Consider the following 14864-nt stretch of genomic DNA (forward strand, 5'->3'; position numbering starts at 1 on the left):
CACTGTGTTCACAATGCCCTCGGGTTTTCTTGCCCCCATACTTTAGCTGTTTACATGGACACACGTTCTCTTACCATTAGTGGGAATAAAAGCTATCACTTACTGGACAGCAGAGGTGTCAGGGCTGTCCCAGGGGCCTTTCCCGTGCTCTTTTTAATCCTTGCAACACAAGCAATGCTGCAGAGTAACTTGCTTACAGGCTCACTCTTAATCAGGTGGGGCCAAGACTCAAGGCCAAGTCTAGCTGGTGCTTCCTGTCATCCAAACACAAAGGCCCCAGGAAGTCGTCTGCAGAGCACAGTGAGTCAGGGGTGGCTCTCGCCAAGACCAGCCCCCGCAGCCTGTACAAAGCACTCACCTTCTGAATCACATCTCGCAGAGCAAAATACTTCTCAGTAAGATCCCCAGCCTCACTCAGTGGGGCATCATAATCATAGCTGGTGGGCTGTGGTTGGTAGGGTGTGTTGGCCCCTGGAAGACAAAAACGTGTCACTAGTTACCACAGAAGGCCCTCCCTGGGACAAGTAGTTTGGGGCTTGGCACGGTGGAGGGAGAAATTAAGGGATGCATTAGAGCCAATTGTTAAGTGACACAGAGGTGGCCCTCAGGATGCAAGGCTTAGAGAAAGAAGTTCCTTCCTACAGGTGGCCCTTGCTGAGCACCTTAGCATCTATAGAGTGCTTTCCCCATCCACTCTCCCAGCGGATCTCACAGCTGCGACCCCAGTAGATACCCAGCCCCTGGAGAAATTTAGCATCTGTAGCTGCCTGCGAAACCCACTCATTTCACAGCCAGCAGTGACAGGGCTTATGGCACAGCCCATGTGTCTGACTGTTAACCTTGCAGCTGTGATCTTGTTCGTGCTTTCAAACTGTGTGGCTGAGAAAAGGTCTGTGGTGGACACAAAGGTGATGGGGCCCAGGATCAGCAGAAAACAACTGAGAAGTTACCAGACTAACCAAAGATGGAGATGACTACAGACACACATCAGCCCACTGAGATTCAAGTGTAACCTTAGGGCCTTCATAACGTCTACAAAGAGGGGGTGCTGTGATGTGTTTCTCAAATGGCCCGTCAGGGCCCAAGTATTCGCTCATTCCCCTAGCTGCTGGGGCACTGATGGCTCTCAGATGTGCCCCTCTCTGGTTCCTGGTCTCTGCCAGGCTGCCTTGCCCAAGATTATATTCCTTCTGGGAGAGCCCACATCCAGTGATTGGCCAGTGCAGGGATATAAAACCCAGTCCCCTTGCCTCAAAGAGCCTTCCCAGCCCCAGAGCTCCCTCTAGAATCAGCTCAACTGCTTTTTCTTTTTTTTTTTCTTCAAGGTTTTCTTTTTATTTCAGCTTTACTGAGGTGTGATTGATGTATAAAACTGTAAGATACTTAAAGTGTACACTATGGTGATTTGATATACATATATATTGCAAAAGGATTCCCCTATCTAGTTAAACATCCATCATCTCATATATTTATCTTTCTTTTTTGAGTGTGAAAACATTTAACTTCTAGTCTCGCAGCAAATTTCAATTATACAATACAGTGTTATCAACTATAGCCACCATGTTTTACATTAAATCTTCAGACCTTATTCATCTTACAGTTGAAAGTTTATATCCTTTTACCAACCTCTTCCTTCAGCTGCTTTCGAAACTGTATCACCACCCAACTTCTCCTTCTGCCCAGTCCTGGTGCAGGTGTTGCCCCTGGGAACACATCCTAATAAACTTCCTGCCAGGGAATCTCAGAGTCCATTTCCCAGGGAACGTGAGCTGACAGAGACTAATAAATAATGCCAACACTGTGTAGACAAAAAAACTAGAAGAGTAAATGGCCTTGCAATTATTGCCCAAGGTGCACAATCTAGACCAGCGGCCCCCAGCCTTGTCACTGATGATGGTCACAGGTAGAAAACCTTCTGCAATGTTGGGAAGTGATCATGTGCCAGAACTGAGCCAACCTACCCAGGAAGAGTCACATGGAGAGCTTGTTAAACACATTCCTAAGCTGCACTTGGGATTCTGATTGAATAAAGTTATTTTAGGATAATCTTATATCCAATCTAATTTTTAAGTAAATGAGGCACAAGATCTGACAGTTCACCATGACTTAGTCACAAATTCCTTCAAGTGATCCCACAGCTTATGAATGATGGAGCCACCTTGGGTGATCCTGCTGGTGGTGGGGGTGACAGATGAGCAAGACTGAGGGTCAGGTCACCCCCCAAAGGCTTTCATCCGTTCTCTGCACAGAATCTACGTTTTCAAAGAGCTTAACAACCTAACCAGTTGAACTGATCCAGTCATACTACTTTCTCTCCATTTATTAATCAGAGACAGTGGTTGTTGACAGGACTGTCTACCTCTGGGAACATATATGTTAAAACACATCCTTTGCTGTGAGATGCAAAAAAAAAAAAAAAGTAAAACCACATCCCTTGCTGCAAGGAGCTCACCTTCTCCTTTGTGGTCCCTCCTCTTGTTGTAGGGTGGCAGTGACCTTGCTGCCTGTGCCTTGCTCCATTAGACCATGGCACCCTAGGGGTAGGTGTGGCCTTGTTTACCCAAGACCCCTGCAGAGCCAGGTAAGATAAGGAGCTCCCTGAGGGACTATGAACAACTGTGAACTTCCAGAAATATAGTTGACAGCTCAAAGGAACCCAGGCTGAGAAGCTGGCAAGTGGGTTACAGGACAGACTGGAAAACTAAGTCTGTGCTTGAGCTCTACCGGCGGAATCTTCCTCTGGATGTTTCGGACCAACAAAGGGCAGTGTCCGAGGGAAATCATGCTAACTCAAGGCTTTTTCTGGCCACACTGGTGAGTGTGAGGTAGGAAGACAAGAAATGACAAGATGTGCTTCTTCTCAGCTTTGCATGGTGTGGAAGGAGGGCCTGTCATGGAGGCCCTCACCCAGATGGGGATGCATGGGCTAGAGTGGACACAGACCTGCACAGCCTGGACACCTCCTGTGGGTAGGAAAGGCAACAAGCACCCCAGCCAGGGGTGTGCTCCCATGCTCTCTTCTGGGAAGCTGGCCCGAAGAACAGGCAACAGAGCAGGTCAGAGAGGCCCACAAACATAAGAGGGGTTGTATGGGGTCTGGAACACAGGCTTTGGGCTTCAGGGTTTATCCTAAAGGCAGTGACCACCTTTCCAAGGCCTGAGTTTGAGTCCAGGCTCCACTCCCTGCCAGCTGAATGGGGAACTTGAGGACTTTGAGGACTTTTTTGGGTACCCTGGGGTTTTTTTGTTTTTTGTTTGTTTACCTGCAAAGTGGGTCCATAATCCCTAGCCCAGAAGAGATTGCTATGAGGACTAAATGGGGACAACAGAGGCAGAAAAGAGACTTTTATTGCTCATGGCAGGGTCATGGGCAAGGGACAGGTTTAAGCACAACTTCTGAGTGGTAATTTTATATATCTAAATTTTAAAAAAGAAGAATGTATTGTTTTCAATAAAATAATAGGATATAAAATTGTATTATGCAAAAAATGACCATCTTGGAGTTCCTATTGTGGCTTAGCAGAAACAAATCCGACTAGTATCCATGAGGATGCGGGTTTGATCCCTGGCCCCACTCAGTGGGTTAAGGATCCGGTGTTGCCATGAGCATGGTGTAGGTTGCAGACTCAGCTTGGATCTGGTGTTGCTGTGACTGTGGCGTAGGCCAGCAGCTGCAGCTCTGATTTGACCCAGAGTCTGGGAATTTCCACATGCCGCTGGTGCAGCCCTGAAAAAAATCAGTCTTTATTCCTGGATTGGATGACCGGTCTAAGTTCCATGGATGGAAGCTAGGAGGAATCCCTATCTACTGAATGGAAAAGGCATCACAAAGTCCGACGTGTTTCTGATGGGAAGACAGACACAGAGATGATCTAACTTCAGTTACCAACCTTGGCACACTACTTTAAGAAAGTGACATTTGAGTTTTGCAATATCTCCACATTTCTTAGCTTTACTAATAACAAGAACATTAACAATTCTTTAAGCAGTTTTCTCCTCAACCATCCCACTTTGCACAAAAGATAGCATTTCAAAGAAGAGGCTTCATTAAGAGTTAATAGTATTCCATTATGGATCCCAGGAAATTGAGATCCAATTAGGCCTCCAAAACTCAACTGGAGGGCACCCTCAATGATTCAGAGAGGAAAATGCAGATGTGGAGAGAGATTGGGAACGGGGCTTAGAGAAAAGCCAATATATTGGTCTTTGGTCTTTGCAAAATCAGTGGCAATGAAAAGAATTTTGTCATGATTTTTTTTTTTCCTACATCCCCCTCCTCTATCCCAAAAGACTATATAGGCCATACAGGAATACAAAATAGTGCAGCTGACTTGGAATACATTACGGCAGTTCCTCTAACTTTAGGTACAGAGTTAGTTACCATATGAACCAGCAATTCCACTCCTAGGTATTCAGCAAAAAGAATTGCAGCAGTGATTCAAATACTTACACAATGATGTTCATAGCGACATTATTCATAATGGACAAAAATGTCTATTGTTTGATGAATGGAGAAACGAAATGTTGTATATCCACACAATAGAATATTATTCAACAATAAAAAGGAATGAAATACCGATACAAGCTACAATGTGGATGAACCTTGAGAAGATTATACTAAATGAAAGAAGTCAAACATAAAAGACCACATATTGTTGGTTCTATTTGTATGAAATGTCCATAATAGGCAAATCCATAAAGACAGTAGACTAGTGGTTGCTAAGGGCTGAGAGAAGCGGGAGGGGGTGCAGTGTTTTTTGGTACAAGATTTCTTTTTGGGGTAATAAAAATGTTCTGGAATTGGATGATGTGAATGGCTGCACAAGTCTGTGGTAAACTAAATACCACTGAATTATATACTTTATTTAAAAATTTTTATTTTTAATTAAAGTATAGCTGATTTACAATGTTTGTTCAATTTTTTTTTTACAGCAAAGTGACCCAGTGACACACATTTTCCTGAGCTATACAGTAGAGAACCCCTTGCCCACACATTCCAAATATAAAAGCCTTCCAAAACCCCAAACTGCCCATCCATCCCACTCCTTCCCCTCTCCCCCCAGAAACTACAAGTCTGCTCTCCTTGGCCGTGATCTGTTTCCATTTTGTAGGTAGGATCATCTGTGCCATATTGAATAATATTCTTTAAAGTCAGGAATTTTAGGGTATGTGAATTATATCTCAACAAAGCAAAATGTTAAAAAAAAAAAAAAGACTAGACTATATGAACAGGTAATCTATAGACAGAAACTACGACCTGCTTAGCTAGCTTGATTTAAAACAAAACTTTCTTGGACTGGGGGCTTGGGATGGAAATGTTCTAAAATTAGATTGTGATGATGGTCGTACAACTATAAATATAGTAACATTCATTGAATTATTAAAAAAAATAAAACTTTCGGGCGTTCCCGTCGTGGCTCAGTGGTTAACTAATCTGACTAGGAACCATGAGATTGTGGGTTTGATCCCTGGCCTTGCTCAGTGGGTTAAGGATCCGGTGTTGCCATGAGCTGTGGTGTAGGTTGCAGATGCGGCTCAGATCCCACGTTGCTGTGGCTCTGGCGTAGGCCGGCGGCTGCAGCTCCGATTAGACCCCTAGCCTGGGAATGTCCATATACCATGGGAGCAGCCCTAGAAAAGGCAAAAAGACAAAAATAAATAAATTAATTAATTTTAAAAAAACTTTCTAAATGACAGGTTATGTCCTTTAAACATTTTTGTTTAAAGAAAAATGATTTTTTGACCTACTATATAGCACAGAGGACTATACTCAATATTTTGTAATAACCTATAAGGGAAAATAATCTGAAAAAGTGTGTGTGTGTATGTGAATATATATATATTCATATATATATATATGAATCAGTTTGCTGTATAGCTGAAACTAACACAACATTGTAAATCAACTCTATTTACATAAAAAAATGTTTGGAGTTCCCTATGGCTCAGTGGGTTAAGGATCCAGCATTGTCACTGCTGTGGCTTGGGTCACTGCTGTGGTGTGGGTTTGATCCCTGGCCCAGGAACTTCCACATGCCATGGATGTGGCCCCCCCATTTTTTTTTTTCTTTTTAGAGCCACACCTGCAGCACATGAAAGTTCCCAGGCTAGGGGTCAAATGGGAGCTGCAGCTGCCGGCTATGCCACAGCCACAGCAATGCTGGATCCAAGCTGCATCTTTCACCTACACCACAGCTCGCATTCCTTAACCCACCGAGCAAGGCCAAGGATCGAACCTGCATCTTCATGGATTCTAGTCAGGTTCATAACCTGCTGAGCCACAACAGGAACTTCCCAATTTTGTTTTTAATTTAAAAAAAAACAACCCTAGAAACTAGAAAAACTCATATTTACCAATGAAAAATATTCCATTTCTATGATTCCATAAACATTTGTAAATTAAATTTAAAAAATAAATAATTTGTGAGCATCTAAAATAAATATAAGGAGTTCCCATTGTGGCTCAGCAGGTTAAGGACTCAATATCTCTGTGAGGATGCTGGTTCAACTCTGGCCTCGCTCAGTGGTTTAAGGATCCAGGGTTGCTGCAAGCTGTTGGGTAGGTCAAAGATGTAGCTTGGATCTAGTGTTGCCGTGGATGTGGCATAGGCCTCAGCTGCAGGTCCAATTTGACCATGGCCTGAGAACTTCCATATGTTCCAGGTGTGGCCCTAAAAAGAAAAAATAAATAAAAATACACACAAAATAAATATAGAAGGATAATTCATGAGTACCATAATGCAATTCCTCACTTATGTAACGTTAATTATTTCATAACACCCTGGTACTCAATTTTCTAAATATCAGCTTTCAATAGAAAATAAATTCAACATTTCTCTCCTCTTCTGAATAAAAAAAAGATTTTTTAAATTATATAGGCAATTCTTATATATTAGAAAATTTAGGAGAAGACAAATAAAAACAGAAAGTAATTGTTCAGGCATATCCCACAAAATCAAGCACCAAAAACATTCTAGCATGAGCTTCTACAAACAGATGTTAAATGCTCTTACCATTCCAATAGGCGAAATTGGTGCCACCAATAAACATGTACCTACAAGGAAACAAAAGAACAGACAGTACTTTATCATGAACCCACAGTTATGGAGGATGGCCTTCTCTCCAAAAATCAACACTCACATGTTCACATTTGCACCAAGGGCAAGTATGTCGTGGAGGAAAGAAGCCACCACTTGAGTCTTGACTGTCGAGTGAGGTTGGCCCCAATGGTCTAACCAGCCAGTGTAGAATTCAGAATTGATCTAAAAAGAGAAAGAGACATGGAGGAGTTCTCTGGTGGCTCAGTGGGTTAAGGATCCAGCATTGCTGTTGCTGTGGCACAGGTTTGATCCCTGGCCCGGGAACTTCCACATGCCACAGGAGCAGCGGAAGAAAAAAAAGGGAGAGAGAGAAAGGGACATAGAGCTTAGGATAGACTTATGACCTTTACATCTGGCCTTCCCAGTAACTACTGCCCTAAGTTCTCTACTGAGGAACAGGTGAGAAGGGGAGCTGATATGGGCTGGGGGTTTGGATGGAAATGCTATAAAACTGGGTTGTGATGATCACTGTACAACTATAAATGTAATAAAATTCATCAAGTAATTTAAACAACAGATTAAAATGTAAGACTAATACATTGCAATTATAAAATAAAATTAAATGTATATACATGTGTACAGATATAGATATATATATATAGAGAGATATATAAAGGAGCTGACATTATTTTACTGGAGATGGGGGACCAATGAGGACATCCCACAATAGTATTGCCTAAACTCAGGTCTCAGGTGCTAACATAGGTAATTCCTGAAAAGTTTTACAGAAATGGAACAGGACCTGTAGTCCTCCCCCGTCATGTCCTACACCTGCCTTTTGTCTGTTAAAAAACTTTAGTCGGGGAGTTCCTGTCGTGGTGTAGTGGTTAATGAATCTGACTAGGAACCATGAGGCTGCAGGTTCGATCCCTGGCCTTGCCCAGTGGGTTAAGGATCCGGCGTTGCCATGAACTCTGGTGTAGGTCGCAGACGCAGCTCGGATCCCAAGTTGCTGTGGCTCTCGCGTAGGCCGGTGGCTACAGCTCTGATTGGACCCCTAGCCTGGGAACCTCCATATGCCATGGGAGCAACGCTACAAGAGACAAAAAAAAAAAAAAACAAAAAAAACCCCAAAAACTTTAGTCGGAGTTCCCATCATAGCACATCGGAAATGAATTGACTAGGAACCATGAGGTTGCAGGTTCGATCCTTGACCTTGTTCAGTGGGTTAAGGATCTGGCATTGATTGCCGTGAACTATGGTGTAGGTCACAGACATGGCTAAAATCTGGTGTTGCTGTGGCTGTGGTGTAGGCTGGCAGCTACAGCTCAGATTGGACCCCTAGCCTGGGAACCTCCAAATGCCGTGGGTGTGGCCGTAAAAAAGACAAAAGACAAAAAACAAAACAAAACGACAAACTTTAGTCAAAGTTTAATAAGAGAAGTAAGAAAATGAAGAAACAAAGGAAAACAGTCAAATAAGACTCAATAATACTAGTTTAGTCAGTAAGCAAAGTCAAGGATCTTTAATTCCTTCTCTAGTGCTATGGATCACACTCTGAGCCATTTCCTGTGAGCTGTCTTACACTGAAACCCCCATCAGATTAAAGAAGTTAATTACATGATGACCAGACTGTAGTCATGACAAGCTATTGCAATTCCTAGAAGTGGACTCAAAGAAATGGGAATAAACCCACTCTGGAACTGTAGATTAACTGTATTAAAAACAAGATGACACTGGTCAGACCACTGCATGAGCAATTTCAAGATGACTGTCAGGGCTGACTGTGCTGTTTCTGTATGTATGTAGCCCCCTTTCTCTGCCTATTCACACCTGAAACTGCCCTTTAAAAGCCCCTCCCCCTGATTATCAGTAGTGGGGGTGGGGGTGGGGGTGGGGGTGGGGAGGTGGGGAGTGAGCCTTTGGACATGAGTCCACACATCCTTCTCCACCCTAGTTTCTGGCCTCCAAAATAAAGCAAACTTTCCTTTCCACCATCTTCACCTCTTCATTGGCTTTTGAGCAGCAGCAGCTGGACCCACTTTAGTTTTTGGCACCCATGTGGGGCTGCGCTCTCACAAGATCTGGCTCCCCAGGTTTTCCCAAATGGAGCCACCTCCCTGACAGTGCTGCACTGGCTGCAATGAGCTGCCTTCCTGCTCTAGGCTGCTGGTCCCAGAGGGGGATTGAGAGATATTCTTTGCAGCCGCTGAACCCTCCGTTTCTCCCCTGCTTGGCACCGTCTGCCAACTTCCACTTTCCCTTAGTGGAATGGAAAGATGCATCTGGATGAGCTGATAAGCCCCAAGACCAAGTAAGTTCACCTGTGTGCACACAGGCACTCTTCTCTTTTGAGCACCAAGTTCTTTTGGGGCATTTTGCCTATTGGTCCTGATGCGTGTCTGCTGTCGAGGACCGTTTGTGAACAGAAAGTTTTTGGGCATTTTTGCCAGTTGGTTCTGACATGTATCTATGGTTGAGGACTGTGTGCGTTGGAGAATGTTTGCTTGGGTCTCCCCCATATGGTCATCCTCTTGGAGAATTTATGACAGTTCTGTCTTCTGATGTGTGTGTATTCCATTTGTGTGACTGGTATTCTTGTTGCCTTTTGTAAAATGTGACCAACAATATTCTTAAGACTTCAAAGAAAATTGGTTGAGATGAAACTCTTTTGAAATTCCCAAACTAGTTCTTTTGACATATGGAGTTAGATAAAGCTGGCTTGATTAAATACTGTTCTCAGAATTCTGACCCTGAGAGAACAAAAATATGCCTAGGAAAAGGCTTGAAGTTAACTTTTTTTTTTTTTTTTTAATGGCCATACCTGTGACATATGGAAGTTCCCTGGGCCAGGGACTGAATCTGAGCCATTGCTGTGATCTATGGCACAGCTGCAGCAATTCTGAATTCCTTAACACAGTGCACCAGGCCAGGGGTCAAACCCATGCCTCTGCAGTTACCTGAGCCGCTGCAGTCAGCTTCTTAACCCACTGTGCCATAGTGTGAACTCTTTGACGTTAGCTCTTATTGTGTCCTTGAAATACAAACAGTCCACTTTGCCTGAAACTTCAGCTTTGGGTCAATTAGAACTTCAAGACAGGGGGGAAAAAAGGCTGAAAGAGACTTTTTAAATTGAAGTATGTAAAACTTATTCCAACTGTTATTTATAGACTAATAAGGTCTCTATTGAAATATTTTATTCATAAATTAGTTTTAAGATAAAACTGTGAGATCTGTCTAGATGCACATATGTCTCTGTGTGTGATATTGTCATAAATAATATAGAGACAATTGAGATAAAGTTTTTGGATAAGCACTTTTGGAATAATTATGTTTCAGAGATTTCACTTTAAAATAGTTTATACAGACACTGGTATAAGAGACAGTTCAATCCCTTGTTTCTCAGTTTTGTTAAGATTTTAAGGGTTAAAACTATAATATATAAGAATGATAAGGGAAGCATTTCAGCGCATATAGCAAGTAGGAGATGTGCTGGTGAGAGAAAATGTAAAGAATAGAGATATTTTTGTTGAGAGATAAAAGAATAATTTTGTCCTAAAGTTTGTTGTTTCTGGATGGGAGAAAAATGAGGGACAAATTAACATAGCTATAGAAAGTAATAGGAGGTTTGTAAAAAAAAAAAAAAAAAAGTACTTTAAGAAAAGAATTTTGTATCTTAAGATTAGATTGAATTTAATTAAGTGAATTTTGTTATTAACAGTAAGCTGGAGAGTTCCCATCATGGCTCAGTGGTAATGAACCTGACTAGTATCCATGAGGACTCAGGTTCGAACCCTGGCCTTGCTCAGCGGGTTAAGTATCTGGCATTGCAGTGAGCTGCGATGTAGACTGCAGACTCAGCTTGGATCCCGAGTTGCTGTGGCTGTGGCGTAGGCTGGCAGCTGCAGCTCTGATCAGACTCCTAGTCAGGGAACTTCCACATGCTGAGGGTGTAGCCCTAAAAGGACATAAAACAGTGAGTTTACACAAGGTTTTCTCTGTTAAGAGAACAAAATTTTCCTGTATTATTGATCTGCTTTTGATAAGACTGTAAGTTTTTTAAACTAGCTGAGTTTTCCAGAGGGTCCTTGAGGCATCTTAAAGAGAAATATGGTAAAGAATTCTAATAAAAACCTATTGTTTTATTTTTTTTTTGCTATTTCTTTGGGCCGCTCCCTCGGCATATGGAGGTTTTCCAGGCTAGGGGTCGAATCGGAGCTGTAGCCACTGGCCTACACCAGAGCCACAGCAATGCGGGATCCGAGCCGAGTCTGCAACCTATACCACAGCTCACGGCAACGCCGGATCGTTAACCCACTGAGCAAGGGCAGGGACCGAACCCTCAACCTCATGGTTCCTAGTCGGATTCGTTAACCACTGCGCCACGACGGGAACTCCTGTTTTACTTCTGATTGCACTTTTGACCCCAGTGTTCAGGATGGAAAATAATTGTTCAGTGAAGTTGTTGCAGAGTATAACTACTTATGATGTGTGTTACAGCTGGCTTTAAGTTTACTGCTTAAAGCATATGTATAATGTTTGTGTGACAGTTAGGTATAACTGTAAAAGGTAATGGTCTATAAAGTGTCCCCCCATCAGCATACCTCTGTTCTTGTTTGTTGTGTCTGGTTAGTTTTCCCCCAATATGAATAACTAGGCCAATATATAAAGAAAAGTAGGCCTAGCATCAAGGACATGAATGGACCCAGAGTAGGCAACTGAGCTACTCCTGCAATGCTGGAAAAGTATATAGGTTAACAATGCTTTCTAGGAAAATGTTTGCAATTAAAAAGGAAATATGATGGAGAAAATGTTCACCTCTTGAGGTCTGGGGAAGTCATTCTGGCTTATACATGATTTAATTTGAACTTTAGGCTAACCAAAACAGCCTGAACTTGTGGCCTATTAAATATACATTGTATATCTTCTTTAACCATTAAGGGGGAAAAAATACACATTCAGAGAATAATACAAAGATGCATTTTGATTACTATCTTCATTGTAATATGTCTACTAAGTGTCATATGTTTGTCCAGTTGCTATGACAAAGCAATCAAAAAGAGAAGTAAAGTTTTCATGGGAGTTCCCAGTTGTGGCCTGGCAGAAACAAATCCGACTAGTATCCAAGAGGATGTGGGTTCCATCCCTGGCCACTCTCAGTGGGTGGGGGATCCCGAGTTGCTGTGAGCTTCGGTGTAGGATGTGGCTCAGATCCTGTGTTATTGTGGCTGTGGCATAGGCCAGCAGCTATAGCTCCAATTCGACCCCTAGCCTGGGAACTTCCATATGCCTTGGGTGCAGTCCTAAAAAGGAAAAAAAAAAAAAAAAAAAAAAAAAAGAGAGAGAGAGAGAGGTAATATTTTTCATAATACAAAATATTGATACTAAGCTTGGAATTTGAGATTATCTCCCACTGTGTCCATTCCCCAAATTAAGCAGTAAGTAGCTAAAGTGTCCATGACTCCAATTTCCTCAAAGAGTTGTGAAAAATTGGAACAGAAATAGAACTAAAACCAAGTTCCACTGCCAAGTTTATGATTAACCTCTCTATACAAAACTTTATTCCCTTTCTTGTGCTGTACCTGTCTATCCTCAGGGCTGAGAAGCATCAAAGAAAAGGAGGGACTTGGAGTTCCCGTCGTGGCGCAGTGGTTAACGAATCTGACTAGGAACCATGAGGTTGTGGGTTCGGTCCCTGCCCTTGCTCAGTGGGTTAACGATCCGGCGTTGCCGTGAGCTGTGGTGTAGGTTGCAGACGCGGCTCGGATCCCGCGTTGCTGTGGCTCTGGCGTAGGCCGGTGGCTACAGCTCCGATTCAACCCCTAGCCTGGGAACCTCGATATGCCGTGGGAGCGGCCCAAGAAATAGCAACAACAACAACGACAAAAGACAAAAAAAAAAAAAAAAAAAAAAAAAAAGGAGGGACTGAAATGGAGCAGGACCCTGTGGTCCTCCTGCCTCATGTCCTCCACCTGCATTTTGTCTGTAGAAAAACTTTAGTCAAAGAGTAAGTTTAATCAGAGAAGTGAGAAAATGAAGCAAAGGAAAACAGTCAAACAAGACCAAATAATAGTTTAGTCATCAGGCAGAGTCAAGGACCTTTAGTTCCTTCTCAAGGGCTATGGGTCATATTCTGAGCCATATTCTATGAACTGTCTTGTAGAGACTGAAAACCTCACCAGGGGAAGAAGTTAATTACATGATGTCAGATTGCAGCCATGACACAGATGCCGTAATTCTGAAAACTGGCCTCCTAGAGGAATTCCTGTTGTGGCTCAGTGGATATGAACCCCACTAGCATCCATGAGGACTCAGGTTCAATCCCTGGCCTCGCTCAGGGGGTTAAGGATCTGGCGTTGCATGGAGTTCCCATCATGGCTCAGTGGTTAACGAATCTGACTAGGAACCATGTGGTTGCAGGTTCGATCCCTGGCCTCACTCAGTGGGTTAAGGATCTGGTGTTGCCGTGAGCTGTGGTGTAGGTTACAGACACGGCTCGGATCCCACATTGCTGTGGCTCTGGTGTAGGCTGGAGGCTACAGCTCCGATTGGAGCCTTAGTCTGGGAACCTCCATATGCCATGGGAGCAGCCCAAGAAATGGCAAAAAGACCAAAAAAAAAAAAAAAAAAAAAAAAAAAGGATCTGGCGTTGCTGTGATCTGTGGTGTAGGTGGGCAGCAACAGCTCTGATTCAGGTCCTAGCCTGGGAACCTCCATATGCCTCAGGTACAGCCCTGAAAAGACAAACAAAAACCAAAACACCTGGCCTCCAAGAAATGGGAATAAGCTGACTCTGGAACTGATGATTAACTGCACTAAAAGCAATCAAGATGATGCTGGTCAAACACTACATGATCAATTTCAGGATGACTGTCAGAATGGGCTGTGCAGTTTCTGCCTGCAGCTCCCTTCCTCCACCTACACACTCCTGAAACTCCCCTTTAAGAGCTCTTGCCCACTGGTTGTCCGGGGGTGGGGGAAGAGCTGGTCTTTGGACACGAGTCTGCTTCACCCACCCTTTACTGGTTGCCAGCCTCTGAAATCAAGCAAACCGTCCTTTCTACCAATCTTGCCTCTTTACTGGCTTTAAAGTTGCGAGCAGCCAGACCCCATTTTGAGTAACCATACCTGCATCAATTGGTTAAAATGTTGTTAACTAATCCCCAGTTTAAATATGGTAGGAAAGTTTGTTGGGGAAAAGAATCAGATGACAAAATATTTTGTAAAAATAATTAGATCCAAATTCATTCTTTGTGTGAATCCAGATTTTCAGATCCCAGGTTCACTTAAAGTGAGGTATATCTGTCCAGATATTCTGCCAAGCAGACCCCAAGCACTTCATGTCTCTCTTGGGCATAACCCTGCCAAGCCCTTACTTTTCGGAAAGAGAAAGAAATCTGGACAGGTTCTGGGGCCTTCTTGTCTCTCTAGTCCCACCCAAGGTCTGTGAATGTAGGTTCTGTACTGCTCACTTCAAGCAGAGACCGGGTTCAGAAAAGGCTGCTCTGTACAAAGATGTGTACACAGGCAGGGCAGCCTGACCTCTTACGCTGGGTGGAGTAACAATAGCAACTGCTGTGGAGAAGGGACGTGCAGAAAGGGATGCATACATGTGATGGGCTATGCACACCTGCCAGGACCTCCCGCCCACACAGCATGCCACAAAGATCCATGACACCCAGAGTGGTCAGCAAACCTACCTCCCCAGGTCACTTGGATCCTTCTCAGAGAAATGCAGAATCTCAGTCTCTACCCAGCTCCAAGGGATCAAAGTTTACCTTTTAGCAAGATCCCCACATGATTTATAAGCACATTAAAGGTGGA

The 14864-nt window shown here is 43.3% G+C and overlaps 1 protein-coding gene across 1 annotated transcript in view; it reads right to left on the minus strand.

Annotated features, from left to right (window-relative positions):
- The window catches only part of GLB1 (galactosidase beta 1), a 100748-nt gene that overhangs the window by 44284 nt on the left and 41600 nt on the right, over positions 1-14864 (minus strand). Inside the window, exons 8-10 of the mRNA XM_021071553.2 lie at positions 7141-7262; positions 7014-7054; positions 359-471 (exon numbers count right to left, since the gene is read on the minus strand). Of these exons, the coding sequence (XP_020927212.2) occupies positions 359-471; positions 7014-7054; positions 7141-7262 (276 nt within the window). The remainder of the gene's footprint in view (positions 1-358; positions 472-7013; positions 7055-7140; positions 7263-14864) is intronic.

The sequence above is a fragment of the Sus scrofa genome, chromosome 13 (genome assembly GCF_054392235.1).
Source record: "Sus scrofa isolate SSC_HxYL_T2T_F1_AM1 chromosome 13, Sscrofa_HxYL_maternal_Yorkshire_Landrace_v2.0, whole genome shotgun sequence".
In the NCBI taxonomy this organism is placed as follows: Eukaryota; Metazoa; Chordata; class Mammalia; order Artiodactyla; family Suidae; genus Sus; species Sus scrofa.